The sequence below is a fragment of the Emydura macquarii genome, unplaced genomic scaffold, assembly GCF_026122565.2.
Source record: "Emydura macquarii macquarii isolate MOO-44397 ecotype Brisbane River unplaced genomic scaffold, CSIRO-AGI_Emac_v2 contig_1390, whole genome shotgun sequence".
Lineage (NCBI taxonomy): Eukaryota > Metazoa > Chordata > Testudines > Chelidae > Emydura > Emydura macquarii.
The window spans coordinates 14321566-14344638 of NW_027131527.1; the positions used below are offsets into that span (position 1 = coordinate 14321566).

Here is a 23073-nt window from a genome sequence, read left to right on the forward strand (position 1 = left end):
CAGGGCAGTCCTAGTACTGTAAATTTCAATAACTCTTATAAAACACTCATACGCTTTATTTTCTACCTTTGCTCTTGCTGGTGAAATTAAGCTCTGGATACCTATTGTTCATATACCCAGCTAAACAATGGCATTAAGACTTAACTGGCAGTAGGGCTAGTAGTCACTGCTTTATATTTATATTTAAATAGGACACATTCTTGAAAATCAATAAAGGAATCTTAAATCAATAATAAATCAAACATATGCCTATTCATGCCCTTTTTTGTTGTTGTTTGGGTAAAATGTAGGCAAAGATTATTCAAAGAGTGAACAGGCACAGAGTGAGTTGTTAGTTGCCAGATTTGTTTGCTTACCCAAAGTCATTAAGCCCTGCACATAAGAACTGAGGTCCTCTTTCTGAAGCTATTCTGGGTTAGATGGATGACAAGTTTCTCCACTAAGACCTGTAGACCACTGAACCATTCCTGACTTCATGATCCCCCTCAAACGTTTTTACTAGCTCACAATATTTTTTTTTTGTCCCATCAAACTTCCCTTGATTACTTGTCATGTCAGATCAGTATAAGAGTCATCTTTTCACCTGAGGTCCTTCAGCACCCAAGTTCTCTTTGTACTGTGGGATTGAATGTTAAAGGTCCCCATGCCATTCTTTTTAAGGGAATAGGTGTATCCTGAGTCACTGGTCAAGATTTCCTTCACCCCAGAGGTGGCTGTTCATCAGGGATTATATATGTATGTAAGTGTGAAGAGCTTGGGGATGAAGAACTATCAGAAATGTATTACCCTACATTGTATCACTGTACTTACTACAGAATGTAGTGGCATGAATCACTGCTGCATTGACAACAGTGCAAATAAAAAAGTATTAGCAGGCACAGAAGATGCCAGAAAACTGTGACTATCCCTTCCACCCATTTGCTGTGATGTTAAGGTAAGGGAACTACAACATATCCAATAGACTCAGGGGTACAATACCAAACAAATGAGTCTTTCATCCAGAGGATGCCTTAATTGTGAACGATGAATACAAGGAAAACCTCACTGAACCGCACCATAACTGTCCAGGCGTGCTTTTTAGGATTAGTACTGCAAGACAATAATCAGAGCAGTAAACAAGATGCATTCAGTGCTATAACTCTAATCTTCTACAGTCAGAAGTCCAGGGTTATGCTGAGTCACTTTGCTCTGCACCATTTGCTATTGGGTCTGAGCAACATGAATGATTGATTTATCATCAACTGCTTTTGTGGTAAGCAAAGAGAAGTCAGTGAGCCAGGGGATGAAAAGCCAGGGCAAGCTAAAATGCTTCCTCTGTTGTGACTCTCTAAATTACGCACCATCCAACAGCAGCAGCTTTCTCCAGCTGATTAGGGAGTCCCATCCAATGATCCTCAGCTAGAAACATGAGATCCAGGAGGAAACATGAGGCAGGGAAGCAAATGGACAGGGAAATATGGCCCCAAAATGTTGTTCACCTTTTATTTGGACTTTTAAACTTTTAACCGCAAAATACTTAGAAGAATCTTTAAAAGAGATCTATATAAAACTACAAACAAAGGGTCTGTTTTTAAAAGCCCCTGACTTCCTGTAACAGAACAGAAGCTCATCATAAAGAAAATAAATCCAAACAACATAGTTTAATATAATCAAGATCTTTATTGATCTTGTAACAGCAACCATTGGTGAGAGCTTTTTTCCAAACACCTGTTTGTTTCAAGGACAGTAAAAAACTGAATTATACAGAAGTTGCCCAATTATTGTTCAGACAATCTGCTTTTCAGCCAAAATCACATTTAACAGAAAAATTGAAAGGGAGTAGGGGTAGGAAAGGGAGAAAAGAAGGAGCTGGCAATGGAACTTTTTACAAATTTATAAAGGCTTTCTAAGAACAGTGAGTTTAAAAATGTCACAGGCACCCATGAATTACCAAATGATTGTACTGTCCTCTATGCTCTCCAAAGTCATGTTCACAACTCAGCTAAGAGCTGCTTTACAATACTGCAAACAGTTTTCCTATGTGAGGTGAAGAAAGGCACTGGATCACCATCTCGCAGTGATGCACATATGGACATGGGAAGGGACCTAATTTTTTCACTCTTGGTGTGATTAACAAAATGGTTAAAACTCAGTCCTGCTGCATGTTCCTCTTGGCTCCTGTTTTAGGTTAGTTATCCTTGGATTTTGGTTTTTAGAGCAGTTTTGTGAAAAGAGTCACTCTGCTAAAACTGATGCTTCACACATCAGCTTTTTGCCCCTTCTTACTTAGCAAAGTCAGTCTTCCCCATACTGCTCCATCTATCCAAGAATCTAATAAGACTTCCTGGGAATTTATTTTAAGTAAAATATATTTATTTTTATATATTTGTGTGTGATATGAACAACCGCCCACACACCTACATATTTCTATTTGCACACACTCTGCCCCTATCACACCCCCACCCCCCGGTGGAGATTTGTAACTTAATGAATAACCACACAATTTTGTCAGGTAACTATCAAAGCATACTTCTCAACCTGCCAGACGTCGTATGTGGGATTAATTCACAATGACGGAGGCAAAGGACAAACAGCTTAAAATCACATTGAGTAATAACTATTTATTTCTATTATCTCAATTTCATGAATCCGAATTTCTTAGATCAATTTACAAGCACAAAAGAAAACTCATACCAAGCCCATGTGGAACGAGGGGTGGATTTATTCTAAAGCAAGGAGTGATTTGAGAGGTGTGCTATCAAGTCTTACAAGAGTCCCCACATTTACTACATCACTCCCTCCTCAAAAGGCATTACAAAAACCTCCAGCATGAGTTCAGAGGAAGGGGCTGTTTTCCCTAGATGGACAGCTAGAGGAAAGAACAGATAAAAGATGGTCACTGAAAACTAGATGCTGCAACAATCTGAATGAAACATTCAGATAGAAATAAGTTATCAAAAAAGAAGCAAGTCCTGCATCTTTGTTGCTCAACGAGTCCCATTACAAAACTAATTTTGAGTTTAGCTCCTAAGAAAATACTGATTTGTCATAAAGTGGTATTTTTCAAATGTAGTCAGGGGCAATATCATTAATAAAGAACAGGCACTAGGAGCTGTGGAAGAGCAATATTAGCTCTAAAAGGAAGGGTGCAATGGGAGGTGAGTGGTGGAGAACAGCAACCCACAGATAGCCAAGCCAGGCTGATTTACATCAAGAAGACCACCATCAAATTTATGGGGTGGGGAAGAGAAAATTACTAGTTAAAATTTACAAGGTAAATAGTTCAGAAATACAAGAGAAAAATGAAATTAAAACATACACAATGACACTCCCTCCAAGGATGGTGTACTCCTTTCTTTAGCTAAGAAAAATGGTTAACTCTTTCCCATCCAGCTGTTTAGATTTTGCTATGTCCTGGATTCCTCAGGTCAGCAAAAAGCCCATGTGTTCTGGGGTCATTTAGAGGTTTCCTACATATGAATATAGAGACAGGGAAAAATTAAACAAGACAAAGATAATTATGAGGAATGTGTTTTCTTTAAGGACAGAGTCAATTCCAAGAGCAAGATGTTAGCAGCCTAGAGAGGATCACACTGCCCTCTGATGGCAAAACTGATGAACTTAAAATACTATACCACCAGGAACACACGTGCAAGAATTACGTTTGTTTTTTCAATAGTGTGGAAACAAGCCCTGTACTGCTGAATCTAAATGATGGAACCTGAATGTAAATGGTCATGGTACCAAAAATGTGGGATTTTTTCCCAGTGTGTAGACCACTAAGGAGGGGAGAAGGAAAGATAAGCTGTGCTCTATGCCACCTGGCACATTTTCTGTTACTGGTGGAAAGGAAGATATGAAGCCAGAAAGTCTAACAGCCAATAAACATGAGAGAGACACAGAAGGCACAGTTCAGGAAAGCGCTGTGCAAGCTTCCCACGCATCTGCTATGACACCGGATTTATAAGAAGTGTGCATCCAGTAGCACTTCTGGCTGCTCCCCAGGCCACCCCAGTACATATTGCCAGGCATACCGAGTACTGCAGAAGCCCAAGACAGCTACCAGGCATGGGGTTTGAGACCAACAACTCATTTCATTTGAAAACTAAACCACATTTGACTCCTAATATCCAGAGATGAAAGGAGAATTGCAAAATAGACACCCACTCGGCAGTGTGTAACTGGAAGCTATTTTATCCTTCCCTCTTCTCCCCAAGGTCAGCTTCAGAGGACAGGCACACAGGTCCAGAGGAGAGTTACTGTATACACAGGCTGGATAGATAGTTAAGCAAAGTTAGTTCAAAATGGATGTATTAGGACTGTCACAAAGGCACTCCGTTTCTGATACCAAAGCTTGAAAAAGAAACCACCATTTTTTAAAAGCTTTGGACATCCTGGACACTTGTGACAAAGACTTAATATGGCTTATTGGTAATTGTCTCGTAGCTCTTAGCACTGGAGAGCAGCTGGCAAGTTGTTCAGAAATGGACCTTCTGCTTAGGCACAGAAAAGAAATGCTGCTTTCAGTGTAGTTAATTCAGCACAAGAACCAGCATCAACAGTGGCTGACATGACACTATTTGCAAAAAACTTAACAGATTGCTTTGGGATTAATGTCATCCCTAACCTACCTCTAGGAAACAAAACCCTCAGTCAGAAACCATTCCCCATCCCATGCTGCAGATAGCCCCACTTCTGCAATCTGTTCTGTTAACACAGACTCCAGCACCGGTGCAGAGCCGCTTCACACCAGCACAGTAATCTGTGCTGTGCAGGATTGGAGTCTATGCTTTCATGAAAAGCATAAAATTCAAAATCAGGAAAAACTGACAATGGTTAGATGGAAAATGGAGGTGAGATAACTGTCACTCTCAGATGTGAAGGTTCATTGTAGGTTTCTTTCTATAATATAAATCACTATTATTCTACATCAATCAGTACATGTCTTTTCACATAAGCTGTGATCCTTCTTTCAAAGCTCTGCATGCCTAACTCAGAGCAAAAGTGTAGAAGGGAAAGGAGCAGGGGTGGCAAGAAATAAATTTAAATCGAATCAAATCTGAACTAGAAACACTGCATCTTTGAGTTCCCTGTGTTATTATTGCTCAGTTTATAGTTTATTTTAAAAAGAAACCACAGAATTTAAGCCCTTTCAAGATACAAATCAGCACTGAGATGGACCAAACTAAAACTAAGAATGGGAAAACGGGTCACACCAGCTAGGATAGTGGGTTGTTGGAGAGGCAAGTGGATTTTTGTTTTGGTTTTTTAGGTGTGCGATTTAACTCAAGGAAATGGAGTGTTTGGGGCCTGGGCTGGCTCTGGGCATGGTGCTGCTGAGGAACAATGCAACAAAAGGGTTAATGGAAAAGGCTACTGATACCAAGGCAGACATCATCTTATAGCATTGTCTATCACCATCCTTTGTTTGTGCCCACAACAGTACTGGAGGGAAGGATGCAATAACAGAATACATCCATCTCTATCTTGTTTTTTTGTTTTTGTTTTTTGTTTATAAATATGTCAGAATTTTGATAGTCAGGTACAGCCAAGTACAGAGTGAGACTCAGTTAGCCTAAAACTGGTTAAAGGGCACTGATGGAGTGATACAAAGTTGCCCTGATGCAGGGAAAGATCTGACCTGCAACATCTGGGACACAAAATTTAAGTGCAAAATTTAGATTTAATATGATAAAGAATTTACAAAACTGAATATTTTCATTACCATCTTCCCTTCAGTTTTAACAAAGAGAGCATTTAGATTGGATTTAAGTGTTACCCTGCAGTTGCAGCCTTATACTGGTGTTTAAGAACCATAAAGTATCTGAATATTTTCGCTGTCCGAAGCAAGTGTAGTGGAAATAGTAAACAAGAATTATTAATGGAGAAAAATAAATTAGATTATATTTTGCTTCAGTTTTATTAACAAACAGGAAATGACATGTTTAATATTGTTTTTAACCTGATGGTGTCATTTTAAACAATTGATTTCAGATATTGATTGTTCAACCAGGATGATATCAAGATGGAAGGTAGGATAGGCTCCACCTCACACTGCTGGTGTCACAGATGCAAATGATTGCTAAGATAGCCATCAGCAGCAGGAGACACAGAAATGCAGATTTTAATCAAAATCTAAATTCAAAATGAAACTGAAAGGGAGAGTGTGAATGTGTGGAATTGCTTGTTAAGGGTATTAATGTTACAAGACACTGCACTGAACAAAACGAATGAGAACTCTTTATCAAAACCGATCAGCAAATCAAGAAAGGTTGTTGAGTGCATTATTTTTATCCAGTCACCATTTTTCATGGCACCACCGCATGTCCCCAGGAGTTGGGAGGGAGAGATAAAGCACAAAACAGTAGAGACATGTCATTGCACAAAATGATGGTGCCTTTAACATCATCTCCACTTTCATGACATCCTCCTGTCCTTTAAAAAGTATTTTGACGCTTTCCTATAACCCTTATTTCCACTGTATCTGACAGTCTCTCAAATACTAATGAATTTATCCTCACAACACTCCTGGGACGTGGGGAAGCGCTGTTATCCCTATTTTATAGATGGGAAACTGAAGCAAAGAAAACCACATTATTTGCCCAAGGTCAAACAGGAAGATTGGCAGTGCCAGGCACAAAATCCAGATTTCCCTAATCCCAATCCAGTGCCTCAGCCACCAAACCATCCTTTCCTCTCTGGATGCTTGTTTCTTGCCTTGGCGATTAAAAAAAAAAAAAATCTCAAGTCTACAAAAGTCAGAATGGTTTCTCCAGCCAACAAATAAGAGGACTGTTGCATAATGGAAACTTGCTGTACTGTACACTTAGGGATACATTTTCAGTGTTGCAGAAGGGTTTTAGCTGCACAATTCTCGTTGTAAGAGTTAAATTGCTGAACGCCTGTGCAACGCTTTGAAAAGCTGAGAGGTTACCAACAAAACAAAATGTATCACTATGATGAAAAAAGTGACTAACAATATCTTGGCACTGCCCATTTCTTCTTCCTGTTTGTCCCTAACAATTCTTAGTTCACTGACAAACCCAAGTTTTAACTATTATCAGCACTGCAGAGCAAATCTGGATTCTATTCTGCCTCATCAACAAAACTGCCTGCTAAAATCCAGAAACTATTGCTGGTGATGATGCATGAAGCAGAATGAAAAAAAATAAAATCAAACAGTGTTTCCTACACAAGACGGAACTTGTAGTGCACTTTAGAAATATCTGAACTGAACAAATTGGATCTGGGAGACACAAAGTACAACTGAGCTTTCTATAGCATCCTTCATACTTAACATAGGTGGAATAATGCCAGAGAATAAATACAGGACATATAGATGTAGTTTTAATCACTTTTCTGGCCATCACCAAGCGTTAAGGAGACCCTGCATTTCCCAGATACACTACAGAATCTATTCCTGAGAGATCAAACATTACAAAGGGCTTTTGCTCCTGTGTTATTCACATTTTGAAGGAGAAGGAAAAACAAGTTTTACAATAGACCTTCCCCTTCCCAAAGAAGTATTTTACCAGTAAAGTGCCCCTTTTATATATCAAAAGAGAAAACAAGGGTCTTTTACCAATTTATAATTGAGCTGTGTAAATTTCTGACTCACATGTCAGATACAGTCCCCCAGCTAGTGGGTCAATGGGAAACAAGTCTACCTACGGTTTGAGTGATGCCGTCAGTGACTAAATCAAACCCATCAAAAACTTCAAGTGGCAAGGCCAGACTGGAATTGGCCAGAAGCACACTTGCCAAAATCCACACTAGTCCAGCGAATCCCTTTGGCAAGATATGGACAGGAGCAGCACTAGACAGTGTGGAACCAAAAATGACCCATACAGGCAGATGTTCAATTTTACAAGTCAGCCAATATACACCTTGGCAGTGAACATAAAAGTTGCCAACAAAAAGCCCTGGAGGAAAAGTAATGGAGCCACTGAATGAAAGGCTCACAGTGAACTTTGAGTGGAAGGATGGTGTAAGATGAGAAGCAGGCCCGCTGTTCCTCAGAGAGGGCTCGTTTCACATTTGCTTTTTCCCTTCTGATGGAAGTGTTATTAAATGTTTAAAGTTTTAATTTTAAGTGTATTAATTAAAACTGTTAGTGGGGGGTAAAACAATGCTCCTAATGCAAGAGAGATGAGGGGTGTTGGAAATCAACTATTACTGCAGTATCTTTAATATAACACTCTACAGTGTGGACCAGCAAAGAAATCAGGAGAAACTAACAAGGTCAAAAGGGCAAAAACAGAGAAAGTGCTGAGGATAATATGAGATACCCCTCCCCAATATACCAGAAAAAAAGAGTTTTGATTTAGCATTGATGGACTCACTCAAAGTACTCAGTGAATAAAGGGTTAAGTTTCAGAAAATGGGAAGTTTTTGTTGGCATTCCTTTGGAATGGGATAGAAAGAAAGGAAGAGGAGGAAGCAGCAGTATAATGAACTGACAACTTCCTCTAAATACACATAACGTTAAGAAGTATTATCCAAAAGAAGTTTTTTGGGAGGAGGGGGGAGGAGAACCAGTGAGGTGCAGGAGCAAGATGAATTAAGGTTATGCTTTTCCAGAAAAGAGAACATGTTACCATTACAGGGCACACAGCACACACAGAGTCATGGAGAAAGGTCAGAAGTGGGACTAGAACCCAGCCTTCCCTTGAGTTACTCAAGTGAGTGCTCTGCTCACTGAGCAGAGACTCTTACCTTTCTCCCACTATTCCTTGCAGTTGCTAAAATGTGAGTGATCAAGAGTATTTGAGACACCATTTACAACTTGCTGTGCACACACAAGCCCTTTGTGAGCTGGGATCAGGCTGAAGGGAAGGGAACAGGGAAAATGCCATCTGCACTTAGTATAAATCCACCAGTCCCTGGCCCCTTTGCTGTTTGCAATTAATATCCAATTGATGATGGAGGTATGTTCTCGCTTGTGTATGGTTTGACAGGTTGCCTCTAAAGTGCGAGTTGCCAAGGTTCTACTTGAAGTGCTCCTCAGCTCAGTATAATTTGACAAGGGCATCCATTCTGTCACAGAGCAGGGAGATGGGGGTTAAAAAAAAGAGGCAGAAGTTGGGGGAGCTAGTCTTCTTATCCTTTGGCACTTGGAAGATGAGGTGAGGAGTCTAATGGAGACTGCTGCTGCTGCCGCCTCTTCCACCTTTCAGTTACAGATCTTATTAGCTGAATCGGGTATGTACAGGTATCAGAAATTGCTGCCTCTCCATGGTTACGCTCTGGGGTAATTAGATGTCCATCTCAAACTGAGCATCATCCCCTGGCAACAGAAAGAGAGCAGCATTAGAGGGAGATCTCAGAAAGCTTTCAAGAGGAAAGACAATCCATACACACCTACCTACTTACCCACCACATTTCCTCACATATCTTCTGGTAAATAATAAATTGATAGGTTTCATTCCCATAATTAACCTTGCACCGCAGTACGGGCAATTCAGATTATCCATTATGGAAGAATATGCTCTTTTTGGGAGATGCTGCAATCACAGTGTGCATTAAGAACAGAGTGGGCAGCCCTGTCTCAGCAATCATGCTGCTTTTGCTGGTTTAAATTGGCAGCATTAAAAATCACCAAAATATCAAGTTTTTGTCAATTTATTTTATTTCCTTTATTTGTAAAAGGGTCCTATGAAGATCAGTAACAGCCTTGACTTCAATGCAAATGTCCTAGTTGTTAAATATTAATTAATGTATGTACAGTCCTCTGAAAATGTTAAGGGTTATATTACTGCTAAAGACACTCTGTCACCTTGAAGTGATGAGCATTGAATCTTGCTACCCAGATCTCATTAAAGGAAAAGAAGACAGTTTGAATGCCACTCAGTGGCCCATTATCTATGGAGAGAGATGATACAGCAGGAAGTAGTTATCTGTTTAATCACATCCCTGTACACATAGGAGTATTTGATCTTCAAATATGCTTTCTTTTAAAAACAAACAAAAAAAAACTTTTCTACCATGGCAAGAATGACATGTACATTGATATTCCCATCTTCTCAAACACTCCCTGGTTTAAAAAAAAAAATCCTGAACCAACAAACAAATTTTACCTAAAAGAGGGAGCAGTACCAAAAACATCAGGAAATCCATTAGGGACTTTGCTATGGCTAACCATTTTCTATGGAAGGTGCTTAGGACTGAGGGATGGCAGTATAAAATCCTTACAGATACATAAAAACCCTCTCTAAATATATTATTTCATATTACAGAGTCAGGATGCCAAGTTTCATGCAGGGAGAGGGAAGAAGAAAATTAAGCCATATTTAAGTTAAATATTTCTGAAATCAGACAAATCCCTTTTGCTGTGCCTGAGACTTAAATAACAATTACTGAACTGGGGGGAGGAATCACTCTGAGAAAGGAAACCTACATATTAAATTTCAGGCTGCAGATATTTATAATAAGCCCATCACCATAGCATCTGAGCACAAGATCTGAAAATGTCACAAATAAGGAAGCTATAAAGAAGTTAACCATAGTATCAATGACTACTATCATCCACTCTCTCTTACCCATTGCAGGTTTCCTGTCATGATTGTGCAGATTGTTTACTTCCACTTTGGAATCCTCAACCATGGTACCAGGACTGGTGACTCCTGGAATATTTGGAAGATGGCATGGTGGGGTCTGAGCCATAGGGGAATTGCGGCGATCTAACAGAAACTTACGGTCATAGATGATTCGGGTACCTAGCACATAGTCCGACAAAAGGAGAAAAATGAGCATGTAAGAATACATACAGAATATGTGTTGATAATGACATTCGTCCATGTGAGCAGAGTTCAGAGGAAAGACGTATTTGGAGTCTCATCCCCAGGCTGGTAAAATTAAATGAAATTAAAAGAAGCATTTGGGCTTGGGAGATGATATGTCGACTCCAATCACTTCCTGACACTTTATTTACAGAGTGGCACTGCCTTTTATCTCAGTTAAAAGGCCTGTTTTTCCCACTCTTGCAATCTTGAGTTAAAGAGGCACAGATTAAATGCATGTCACCAGATCATATAGGAAAGAAAGCCCCGATACCCTACATGCAAGGGCTCCCAAGTCAGAACTATGTCCAGCACTGGAGAATCCACACTTGAGCCAACTCATTGTGCCCTCAAAGTGAGAGAATAAAAAACAAGTCTTAGTTTGAAATCAGTCCTATTTTGTAACAACTCTCTATCCCCCGATCCACATTTCAATCTTTTTCTGCTACCAAAGGATGTAATAGAGGGGAGGAACTGCTGGGCAATTTCATTTCAAACTGTTCAGTGTTCTCTCATACTGTACAATAAATATTCCCTATGTCCCCAAGCAACTTATCAATACCAAATAAATTTAAGTAGACTCGCTCCAGTTCAACATTATAGACACTACAAAGTCTACAACCAGACTCATGGAACATCCTTAATTTTACAACTTTTTTTGGTTCTGAATGCAGCGTTTGTGAAAGGTGCCAACTGACAGTTCTGAACACTGAAGACTTCTGTTTATCCATAGTATAGGATGACATGGACACGAATAATGCAAATTTCCTCTCCAAAGAGCTTCCTGTGTAGCGTGGTGGGACTTCTAGAGGGTGAGGGAAAAGGACAGTTGTATCAAGTTGAACACTGAGATACTAGCTGTCACCCTTGCTGGCCTCTATACCCATTAGTGCCAATCATGGTGACAGTTTCTGTGATGTGGACCCCTATTCATTGGTACTATTGACTGTACTGAGACCATTTAGAAAGGATTGAGTGAGCAAAAGGGGAGGGGGAGTGGCACTCTATGTAAAAAATGGCATTACCTGTTTCCAAGTCACAGATACTAAGAAAAAAATGATCTCGGGGGCTTATGGATCAATGTCCTAACACTGAAAGCATAAGATAGGATACTAATTGTTTGCTACAGACCATTAAATCACACTAGGGAACAGAAGGACCATTTCCTTATGCACCTTTCTACAATAAATTGGAGAGGGTTCAGAGAAGAACCATGAGAATGACTAAAGGATTAGAAAACATGCTTTATAGTGAGACTCAAAGAGCTCAACCTATTTAGCTCAACAAAGAGAAAGTCTATGGATAACTTGATGATAGTCTATAACAGTGGTTCCCAACCTTTTTGGCTTGAGGGCCACAGATATCATTTTTACAACCCTGAAGGGCCACCAGTCTCCGCCAGCAGCCCCCTCCCCTCCAAACTGCAGCCAGACGGAAGGAGGTCAGCAAGGAGGCTGCCTCCCTCCTCACTGATCTCCCATCCCCCTGGCTGCAGCAGGGAAACTACGGCGTCCTGTAGCCCTGTGTGCTCCACCTGGGTCCCTGGGTAGTGACTCCCTTCTGCAGCCAGGGCGAAAGGAAATCAGTGCTCTTTCTCTGCCTCCAGCAGGGACCCCAGCACCTAGAGACCCAGGCAGAGTGATTTGCCATGCTTCCTGCTACAGCCAGCGGGAGGGGAGTGCTGATCTCCCATCCCCTTGGCTGTAGCAAGGAGCTTGCACCGGTCTTGTAGCCCCGCAGTAATGCACTCTGCCTGGTTCTTCGGCAGTGGCTCCCTTCTGCAGCCAGTGGGAGGGAAGTGGCGAGCCACTTTGAAAGACCCCCGGGGCCACTTTTGGCCCATGGGTTGAGAACCACCAGTCTATAAGTATCTACATGGGGAACAAATATTTAATAATAGGCTCTTCAATCTATCAGAGAAGGGTATACACTATCCAAAAGCTGGAAGCTGAAGCTAAACAAATTCTGAAGGGAAATAAGGCATACATTTTTAACAGTGAGAATAGTTAATCACTGGAACAATTTACCAAGGCTTGCTTGATTCTCCATCACTGACAATTTTTAAAATCAAGATTGGATGTTCTTCTAAAACATATGCTATAGGAATTACTTTGGGGAAGTTCTATGGCCTGTGCTATACAATAAATCAGACCAGATCAGTGGTTCTCAACCTATTTATCACTGTGGGCTGCATATGTAGCTCTCTCTGTGTTATGTGGGCTGCATCCACACAATATATATATACATATTGAAGATGTCACATGGGCTGCAACTGTGTGTTGTTTTGGCCGCAAGCAGCCCATGGGTTGAGAACCACTGGACCAAATAACCACAATGGTCCCTTCTGGCCTTAGAATCGAAGATGGAGATTACCAAAGCATAGTAAAGGTCTCAGCTGGAGGGAGGGAGGGAGAGAGAACAACATGTTTTGGAGATGGTGCATCCTCCATGAGGGTAAATGGGTGTGTGTGTGTCAAGGATGACAACAAGGCTGGAAGCCAGAAAAGCAGGTGGTGTGGAGGAAGGCGTGGTTGCTGTAAGACTGTTACATCCTAACGTAGATGAAAAGAAGAATGACAGACTAAATAAGAATGAGTAAGAATGTTCCATGGTCTGTTCTGGGTGACCACAGTTGCACACTGAAGAACCTTTAATTTTCCATTTGTGCACAAAGTATCTGCATCTCAGTGTGGGAAACTGAAGCCAGGGATCTTCTACGTTGGGTCTTTTACAAGGTGTTTATTTGTAACTTCTTGTAAACTCCATTTGGATTTCCAAGCTTCATCAGGGTTGAAGTTGCACTGTTGAAGGTTAAACGTGTGGGTCCAAAAGGGCTTACGTGACTGCAAGCGGTAGGAAGGGACCTTGTTCAGGTCCTGGTGGTTGGGAAGATGATAGTTTTCCATGCTCCTCTGGAATTCCCAAAGGATTGTGGCATCGCAGCGAATGGATGGGGAAGCAGTGTGCAACAGCACTGGCAGCCAAGGTGTTGGGGCTGACTTGAAGGTTCCAGTGATGCACCGCATTGCTGTATTCAGTTCGACATAAACAAGTCGAGTATGGCTACTTCAGGTCCATACTGTACAGCACAATACTCTGCTACGGAGTACACAAGGGCCATTGTTGATGTCTGTAACTCTGATGCTGATGCTCCCCAGCTTGTGCTTGCCAGTTTCTTGACCAGGTTCTGGACCTTGTCTCGTCTTGGCAGCTCCCTTCTTCAGATGGTCATGGAAGGTTAGCATGCGATCCAGCTTCACTCCAAGGTAGGTCGGAGTGGCGTCATGTGTGTTGCCACAGGTCACTTTCAGGATGCGCTTATTATTCCTGTTATCAAGATGGATTGCAGCGACTGCTGTTTTTGGAGGATTTGGCTTGAGCCTCCATTTCCGGAACTATTCCTCCATGGTGTTTAGATCCCCATTCAAGGTGGACTCGATGTTGCTGAAGGTGGCTGCTTGTATTACCAGGGCAAGATCATCCACATACACAAATTTCCGCAACTTCATTGGAGGCATGTTGCCTATGTAAACATTGAAAAGTATCAGCGCAAGTACTGAGCCTTGTGACTGAGTCCGCTGTTGAGGAACCGGGGCAAATGGACCTTGTTACCCAGGTGGACATGTAGCTACCTTCTGCTCTGTGTCATCCATAATAGACATAGTGTTTTGCAGCAGGGATGAACCTTATGAGTATCAGCATTGACCCTTTAATCCAGACCATGTCATAGGTCGATGGCAGGTCTACAAAGGCTGCGCCAGTCAGATTTCCTCTGGAATCTGGCCTCAGTGTGCGTTACAAAGACCAGAACTTGGTCATAATTGAATTTAGGGCAGAATCTTGCTGGTTCTTTGGGGATCACTGACTTGACGAGAGGACTGATTCTCCAGAGAATGATACATTTCAAGAGTTTGTAGTAGTGCACAGGAGTGATACTGGCCTATACCTTCTGGGGTCGTCGGTCGGCTTGTCCTATTTGAGTAGGGCAATGACTATCGCCTTCCACCAGGCTTTTGGAATGGATCCGGATTTCATGGTTTTAGTTACAGTTTCACCAACCACAGGAATTCCCTGGGACCTATGATGAAGAAATTCCTGGGGGAGCGGGATACCATCTCTGCAGGACGTCTTCCCTTTCTTCACTGTGACTAAACCTTCTTTCGCTTCATCTTTACTGATTGCGATGGGGTCTTGTGAAGGGATTGAGGTCATTGTCCGATGTAGTTAACAATGGATCTCTCGCTTACGTTTTTGTCGAGTGATCCTTTTGTGCTCTCCACCAATTTGGAGGCTATGGAGTTGGGCAGGACTTTTGAGGTCCAATATTCTGTCAGATTAGCATCTCCAAGATGTTGTAATAAGGCCCAGGCATGGTGACTACTGTGTGCGAAGTTCAGACCTTCAACACACTCAATCCATGCTGGCATCTGGCTGAGTCTAGAGACTCTAAGAGGGCCTTCACAACCTGTGGGCTGCCTGACTGGTTGTACTGTCAGTGCAGCTCTTGGGTCTCTTTTGTCCAGCAGGAAGTGTATTCTTCCAAGAAGTTCCAGGAGATACTCTTCTTTGTGGCAGCGGTAAGGAGGCCAATGAACCAGTGATAACATTCTGGTGTTGCGGGGATTCAGATCACCACTTTTTGATGGCTTCCCTATAGCAGTCCCAGTTGGCTTTGGCCAGGTTCCACCATGGGATTTGTTTAGACAGAATCATGGGGATTTTGAGGCTGACGTGAGTGATGATGGACCTGTGTTGAAAGTCGGAGAAGTTGGGAAGCATTTTGTGGGATGCATGAAGCGTACTCCTACTTTTATCTTTGGAAACAATGGTGAGGTCTGGGTTGTAATCATGTTGCCAGCAAGCAGATTGGAAAGTTGCTTACTGTTTGGGATCAAAGACCAGTTGCAGATCTTCCGTGGACATCCAGTCTGTGAGGTCTTCACCATCGGCTTCATTTACTTCATAGCCCCACATAACATGGTGGCTGTTAAAGTCACCAATGTATAGGACTGGGATTGGTGCATTTGCGAGCACTGGCTTCGGCCATTTTGAATTAGGGGCTTTATACATGTTGGTAATGTGCAGCTCCCCATCCTGATGGCGGTGGTGTGGGTGGCTTCTTCAGTTGGAAGGAAGATGTCAAAATCTGTGATGATGTTCTTCAAATATATGGCCAAGCCATATTTCAGATGGTAGTGGCTAGTCTTGAGGTTGTAACCATGGATATGGTAGCAGCTAGCCTGTTGGTCACTGAAGACGTGGGTTTCTTGGAGCGTAAGGATGCATCTTCAATGTGTTTGCAAGAAATTTGCACTCCTCCCGGGAAAGTCCCTCAACATTAAGTTGGAGGATCCTTGTTCCAGAACCTATATGGCATGTTACTTAGCCCTGAAGAGGGCTTTGTGGTGGTTTGAGTTGTTGCTCTGAAGACCAGGATATCAATGTTTCGTCACCGGATTGATGGCATTAGTCATGATTTCTCACTTATCAGAGGGGCCATGTGAAGGCTGCCATGTTCCACCTAGGGCAGTTATTTTGCAACAAGATATCATGTACACAATTCTTCATATCTGAATCGCAGAGCAACACCTGAAGCCTTTTATTTTATTTCCCCCCTCTCTTTTAAATACTCTCTAACCAGATACCTATCCATGTAGGTGTCTGCACAGCAACTAGAATGAACAATGGGTCCCGATCCTGATTAGGGCTTCTGGGAGATATTATTTAATATTTCATATTGTACTAATAGGGTACCAGCTGAAATATTCTTAAAAAATTTTGCTACTTGGATCCAGGGCCATCAGGAGTCCACAAAATATTTTCCTGCCTCAGTTCCAGGGGGGGTAAAAACCAGTGCCTTAGTAGTTCTCAAACTGTGGGTGTTGAGAGATTACTCCACTGATAAGAAGAAATTAAAAGCATACTTAGCAGGAAAGGAGCAGGAAAGGAAAGGAAGTAATGGCTCCAGGCAAGGGAGAAACATGAAATAGTAATTGCCACTGTCTTAACAGAATGTTGAAAAGATAGTCAAGAGAGCTCTCCCAGAAACAAACAGGGCAGTTCCCAGGGACCTCCACTCCTGCTTTCTGAACTGCTATTTTTAAGGGGACCCTTCACCAGGAGGACTGCACATGTAAAAGCACTTCTGAAGCCAGAAGGGTTAAACACTGGATCAATTCAAAACGCTCCCAGAAGCCTTCTACTGAAGCAAGTTATTGAAGGCAGGGTTCCCCCTTCGTTTTACAGAAGGATTTCTGTCAATGTGAGAAAATATCCAATGTCCATGACAGGTGATAAGATAAAGTTGGCGCTTTCAAATTAAAGCACAACCATGAACTCAAAAGGACAGGCAACTATTTTCAGAAAACAAACAAAAGGGACTCTGTACAAGCAGGACAATCTATCCTAGCTATAGCCTCTGCATCCTCATTCAGAATTCTATGTTGCCTGTCTCCAGCTTCTACGGGCTCTTGCTACTCCCTAAACCCAAAATAGGATTCTGTTTCTGTATATTCCCTCTCCCCTATAGTTGTCTTCAACCAGACTCACAAGAGCTAGTCTCCAATACTCTGTTCCTAAGGGCTCTGCATTAACTCTTAATTTTCTGATACCTGGGATAAACTCTCGTCTGTGTCACTTATGAAAAGGACACCATTAACATGAAGTCGAGTCAGTTTAAAAAATAAAAATTTAACTGCAGTCCTATACTTCTGAGAGTTCCCCACAAACATCAAAGGTAGGAGTTTTACAATAACATTTTTATTTTAATGAAAAAAAGATTTAGGAGTCTTGCACAACAGTGAGGACAGAGCAACAGGGGAAAGAGTTAAATAAACTGGACAGAAAGTGCTGTCAGAATATGCAAAGTAAATAAACTGAAAATATAGATTTCTCCCAACCCCTCATCTCAGTTATAGCGATTTCAGGCATTACTTACAATAACAGTTAATAAAAAATTCAGGTAGACATGGATATACATTGACAGTGACCCTTTATTTTGGGAGCATCTTTCTGGAAGACAACAATTCTAAGTAGCAAGGAACTGGGAGTTGTTCGGTTCTATGCCTGATCCTGCCACTTATCTTTTATAAACCTGGGCAAGTCACTTAGCCTCATAAGAAAACTGAGGCCCAATATGTAAAATAGAGATAAATAATACAGTAGTATTTCCCATCTTTTTAGTGTACTTTGTGTTCCTTGGATGAAAGGTGTTTTAAGTGCAGAGTGATGGTGTTTTCAACACCAGTGATATTTTTAACATCACAAAAACCAACCACACAATTTGGTACTTGAGTAGACACTGCCAATTGTAAGGGCCAGAACAGTGATATCAGAGACAGTGTAGATCTGGATTGCCTAGCAGAATCACCTGTTGTGTTACATGTGTGTGTAGCACAAAGGGTGTTATAGCGGACTGAAGGTTAAAGATTAAGGTACCTTGGCAGTGTGTGTGGGAGGAAGAAGTTAGCATGGTATCTGGTTGTAGTACAATGAGTTCAAGTTAGTGCCATTTGTCCTTCATTTCCTTGAGTGATACATTTACTCATGAATTTAAAACAATAAAATAAAGGCACCCAGTTGTAGCTAACCATTGATTTATTCAGAACCTTTATATTTAAATGCTGCATTAAAATAAAACCACCAAGAACCTTCTGAATGGAGGGAGGGGAAAGAAAATTTGAACTGAGTGTGAAAAATAAAAACTTAGCATTAGTACTGTTCAGCATCCATGGATTTGACTCTGTAAAGTGTTAATGAAATACTAAATATTAACTACAACTATAAAAAACTACATTCAGCACATTAACTTAAACTTATTTCTTCTTTTAGTTTCCAAGTATGATTGAGAGTTTTCAATCTAGAACCACTCACTAAATTGTCACACCTATCACTGAACCAGGGACATCATTCCATGTGGCTTGTTGCAGGGGTCATATAAGGGGGAAGGAATTGTCTACTATTTTTTTAATTCAACTATTTTAGGGTAGGGGAGTTCATTTTTGAGGTCCATCTCTGTTTCTCCCTCACTCCCACATTGATTTCATTAAAATATCTCCTCCTGCCACCGTTTATTTTCATCATTCCCTTTCCCATTTCTTCTGTGCATCTCTCCCCGCCCCATGTTTATTTAACTATGCCTCTTCCTTATTGTGGGATTCTGGGATCCCCCAATGAACACATTCTAAATGTTACTTCTTCCCTGAATACTCCAGTATGACATTGATACCCTCTTAGGCTGAGGACAGAACTTTCAAAGCACAAGCAAGCAAAATGAAATTAACAATTCCAGTAAACCATGCTCTGCTGCTCCTGATGGGGAAGTACAGTGCTGGTAGGTAGGTGAGTGAGTGAGTGAGTTAACACAAACTTGCTCAGCTCTCCTCTGTACCCCAAATTCTACAGCATCCAATACCCCATGTGCCTCTCTTACTCCTGTTTATAACATTCTGCAGCAGGAGCAGCAAACAGAATCTGGTCAGTTTCATTCTGGTGCTTCTGGGCAGCAGCAGTACAGATTTGAAGCTCACATGGGTATTCTCATTCCAGAATAATTTCTAAAATGCAGGCTAATTCAGAAAAAACAGGAACAGAAAGTCCTGCAACTCTACCCTTACCATAACAGAACCTCACAATAGACTAGTGCAAGTCTATGAGATCAGGTACTCCAGTCTTATCTTCTCAAAAATTTTATCATTTTTGAAGAAGTTTTTAAAATCATCATCATCATCCCTGATTCTTTAAAAGATACGATTCCACCAGCATGATACATGCTACAATATCACATCATGTAGGGATTTCACAACTCACAGTAGATTCTGAACAAGTGTATTTATGTTATATGCTAATATTTTGTCCCTCTTATCCAGGTTTTTTATCACATTCTGCACATACTTCTAATAATATAGTTGTTTTTTCCCCTCATTTACAGATGATCTTTTTAAGGCTTACAGAACAGCAATGGCAAGCCACCTCATGCCAGCACGAAATACCATAACAGAAGCAAAACCCAACTCAATAGCTTAATAGCAAGAAAAAGTATTAGAATACCTAATTTGGAGGAAGATAAAGTGAAATAATAGAAGTCCATTACACAGGAGGATGCAGAAACATTATACAAGGCCTGTAAAATGCACACACTACTAGAACTGTATTTGCTACACAAAAAAGACACTAGTTTTTACATTTTTATAGCCATCTGCAAAGTGAGCAGCTGACAAAGTTAAGAGACAGTAAAGGATAGGCCTATTCACAAAAACCGCCGTACTGGGTCTGACGAATGGTCCATCTAGCCTAGTATCCTGTCTTCCAACAGCGATTAATGCCAGGTAAATCAGAGGGAATGAACAAAACAGGTAATCATCTTGTGACCCCTCCTGTCATCCATTCCCAACTTCTGGCAAACAGCAATCCCTGTCCTTCCTGGCTAATAATCATTGATAGACCTATCCTCCCTGAACTTATCTAGTTCTTTTTTTAACTCTGTTATAGTCTTGGCCTTCACAACATCCTCTGGCAAGGAGTTCCACAGGTTGATTGTGTGTTGTGTGAAAAAACACTTCCTTTTGTTCGTTTTAAACCTGCTGTCTATTAATTTCATTTGGTGATCCCTAGTTCTTGTTATGAGTAGTATTTACTTTCTCCATACCAGTCATGATTGTATAGACCTCTATCATATCCCCTTTTAGTCGTTTCTTTTCCAAGCTGAAAAGTCCCAGTCTTATTAATCTCTCCTTATATGGAAGCTGTTCCATACTCCCCTATCATTTTTGTTGCCCTTTTCTATACCTTTTCCAATTCCGATACATCTTTTTTGGGATGGGGCAACCAGATCTGCAGATATGGGTGTACCATGGATTTATAGAGGCAATACGATATTTTCTGTTTTATTATCTATCCCTTTCCTAATGATTCCCAACATTGTGTTAGCTTTTTTGACTGCCGCTGCACACTGAGTGGATATTTTCAGAGAACTATCCACAATGACTCCAACATCTCTTTCTTGAGTGGTAACAGCTAATTTAGACCCCATCATTTTATATGTATAGTTGGGATTATGTTTTCCAATGTGCATTACTTTGCATTTATCAACACTGAATTTAATCTGCCATTTTGTTGCCCAGTCACCCAGTTTTGTAAGATCCCTTTGTAACTCTTCGCAGTCTGCATTGGACTTAACTATCTTGAGTAGTTTTGTATCATATGCAAATTTTGCCATCTTACTCTTTACCTCTTTTTCCAGATCATTTATGAGTATGTTGAACAGTACTGGTCCCCGTACAGACCCCATCTCCTTTAGCACATATAAATAACATACATACAAATTTACTATACCCCAAAAAAGCAGCAAATTCTGCACCCTTAATATTTGACTATAAGGAAAATTAAGACAGATTAGAGTTCTAATATATTCTTTCCACATATTTTACCACTGATCTAAGCCAGGAACCAAGGCACTATTTTTAAAGTGACCCTGAAAACTACTGTGAAATGACTGCTTAGATATTTAATAGCAAAACAGCTTTGCCAACTGAAATATCTGAGTGCTTTTCCTAAGAGCTCCCTCTCAAGAGAACAGAGTCAATATTTAGCTCAGGAATCCTGCCTGTGTGCATGTCTGCCTCTATGGTTCATGGAACATTCAAGTCATGTAACACACCATGGGATTTACTGTTAATCGATTTTTATTTAGGGTGGTGGGGACCGGGAGGAATTATTTTATGACTCAGTCTTGTCTTTGGGAGGATGACAAGGTTAAACTTTAGCTTTTAAATACAAATAGGATCTGTGGTGCTCCTATGTCTTGGCTCCTATTTAGCTCTTTTAATACAATCAACAAGAGCAGCAGGCTTATCAATACATTTATAGAGCCCTGGTTTTCCAAGAACAAGCCTAAATGAAGGTTGCTGCACAGCATAGTAAACAACTTTGCTGCAGTCTACATCCGTGTCAGTCTACAAAGTTAGTACTTCCTTCAACTGAGCCCTCCATGCTTGCTGATGCATTTCTTTAGACAGAGCTAAAAGAACCCCAAGCCCCCTTGACAATGGCCAGAGGCTGGTTTCTCACTGGGGGCATCCAAGTTCTCGGTAGAGTTCATGTTTCTCTCCCTGCTGCAGCTGCTGGAGAATTCCCCTTACTCCTCCCTCCTATCCTATTGTGCAACAGTCACAGGCTTGTCCTAGATTCTTAGGCCTTGTTGACAAATATCTCCCCCCCCAAAAAAGGAAGAAGGAGTTTGGGGCCCAGTGAAACTGTTTCCAAACCCAGCACAAGTGCCTTCCCTCCTCCACCCTTCCTTACAAATGAAAAATCAAACGTTATAAATAAATACAGAGGGGGAAACGGCTCTTTTCGTGCTGGAGTCTCTCCTCTCCCCTTTTTACAGTGATCTCTGGTGCAGCTATTTCTCTTTGCTCCCCACCAACGCTGCTGGTTCCATAAAGCACTAGCCTGTGTGTACCCCTTTGCTTTGAAATCCTGGGGGAAGCGACAGAGAAGAAGTAATCCTATAAATTTACCCGACCCTCACCGCACAAGGAGTAATAAACGTGAGGGCCTCCGAGCAGGTGGGGGTTGCACCTACCCCCACTATCAAAACCTGCACTTTCCTGCGTATTCTTCCCTTCAGTTGCACCCAGTGTAACATTAATTGCATGCATTACACTTCTCTGCATATTCCCCGCCCCCACTAAATTGCATGCACTTCTACGCTCCCTCGCCCCCCACTAAAACTGCCTGCTAGGTAACGCTAATTACATGTACTTTGCATCTCTCTCTCCCTCCCGTTAATTGCATGCACATCTCCCTGCAGCTGGTTGCAGGGAGCCCCGCGTGGTTGCTTGCAGGGAGCAGACTGGCGCGTGTAGTGATGGATGCCTGGGCCTGGCCAGCAGCTGGGCGTGCTCTTTACCTCCAGGAGTGGTGGAAAACAGGGTTCCCCCGGGCGTGGTGCAATAATCATGAGGTAGCTGCGTGGCGTCGCTGATGGGCACCGTCCTTGTGGGGATGGCCCGGCTCTGGCTGTGCTGGTGGCCGCCGGAGGAGGACATCTCCCTGCTCTACTGTCCCGGCTGCGGGGGGAGGTAGGTGGCTGGTGGGAGGGAAAGGGGCAAAGACGCTGAAGGAGGAGGTGGCGGCGGCGGCGCTGGATTCACTCGGGGGGCGGGAGCCGCCTCTTTTTTCCGACTCCGCGGCGCTTTCTCTCCCTCCACCGCCACCTTCTCCCTCGGCCTCCGCCAGCAGCAGGAAGAAGGGGGCCGCCGAGCAGGGACAGGCGGGAGGCGGGGACAGGCGGCGCGACGTGCGGGGCGGGGCG

At 41.9% G+C, this 23073-nt stretch overlaps 2 protein-coding genes across 3 annotated transcripts in view; one reads left to right on the top strand and one right to left on the bottom strand.

Moving 5' to 3' along the window:
• Nucleotides 1-1639: 1639 nt before the first annotated feature.
• On the bottom strand, nucleotides 1640-23071 carry EIF4EBP2 (eukaryotic translation initiation factor 4E binding protein 2). The gene is made up of 3 exons (XM_067552704.1): nucleotides 22669-23071; nucleotides 10518-10694; nucleotides 1640-9265 (listed from the first exon to the last, which is right to left on the bottom strand). The coding sequence occupies exons 1-3, from the start codon at nucleotides 22805-22807 to the stop codon at nucleotides 9234-9236; spliced, it is 348 nt and encodes a 115-aa protein (XP_067408805.1). The 5' UTR covers nucleotides 22808-23071; the 3' UTR covers nucleotides 1640-9233.
• LRRC20 (leucine rich repeat containing 20) overlaps nucleotides 22778-23073 on the top strand; it is a 145199-nt gene continuing 144903 nt past the window's right edge. Inside the window, exon 1 of one of the 2 annotated variants that reach the window (XM_067552696.1) lies at nucleotides 22778-22840. The gene's annotated coding sequence lies outside the window, so the exon portion shown is untranslated. The remainder of the gene's footprint in view (nucleotides 22841-23073) is intronic. The other variant, XM_067552692.1, reaches the window with a different exon arrangement.

Coding starts and splice junctions, on each gene's coding strand:
- EIF4EBP2 (XM_067552704.1), bottom strand. CDS start 22,807: ATGTCCTCCTCCGGCGGCCACCAGCACAGCCAGAGCCGGGCCATCCCC. Junction 10,695..22,668: donor GTTTTCCACCACTCCTGGAG/GTAAAGAGCACG, acceptor ACTATGTGCTAG/GTACCCGAATCATCTATGAC. Junction 9,266..10,517: donor TGACAGGAAACCTGCAATGG/GTAAGAGAGAGT, acceptor TTCTGTTGCCAG/GGGATGATGCTCAGTTTGAG.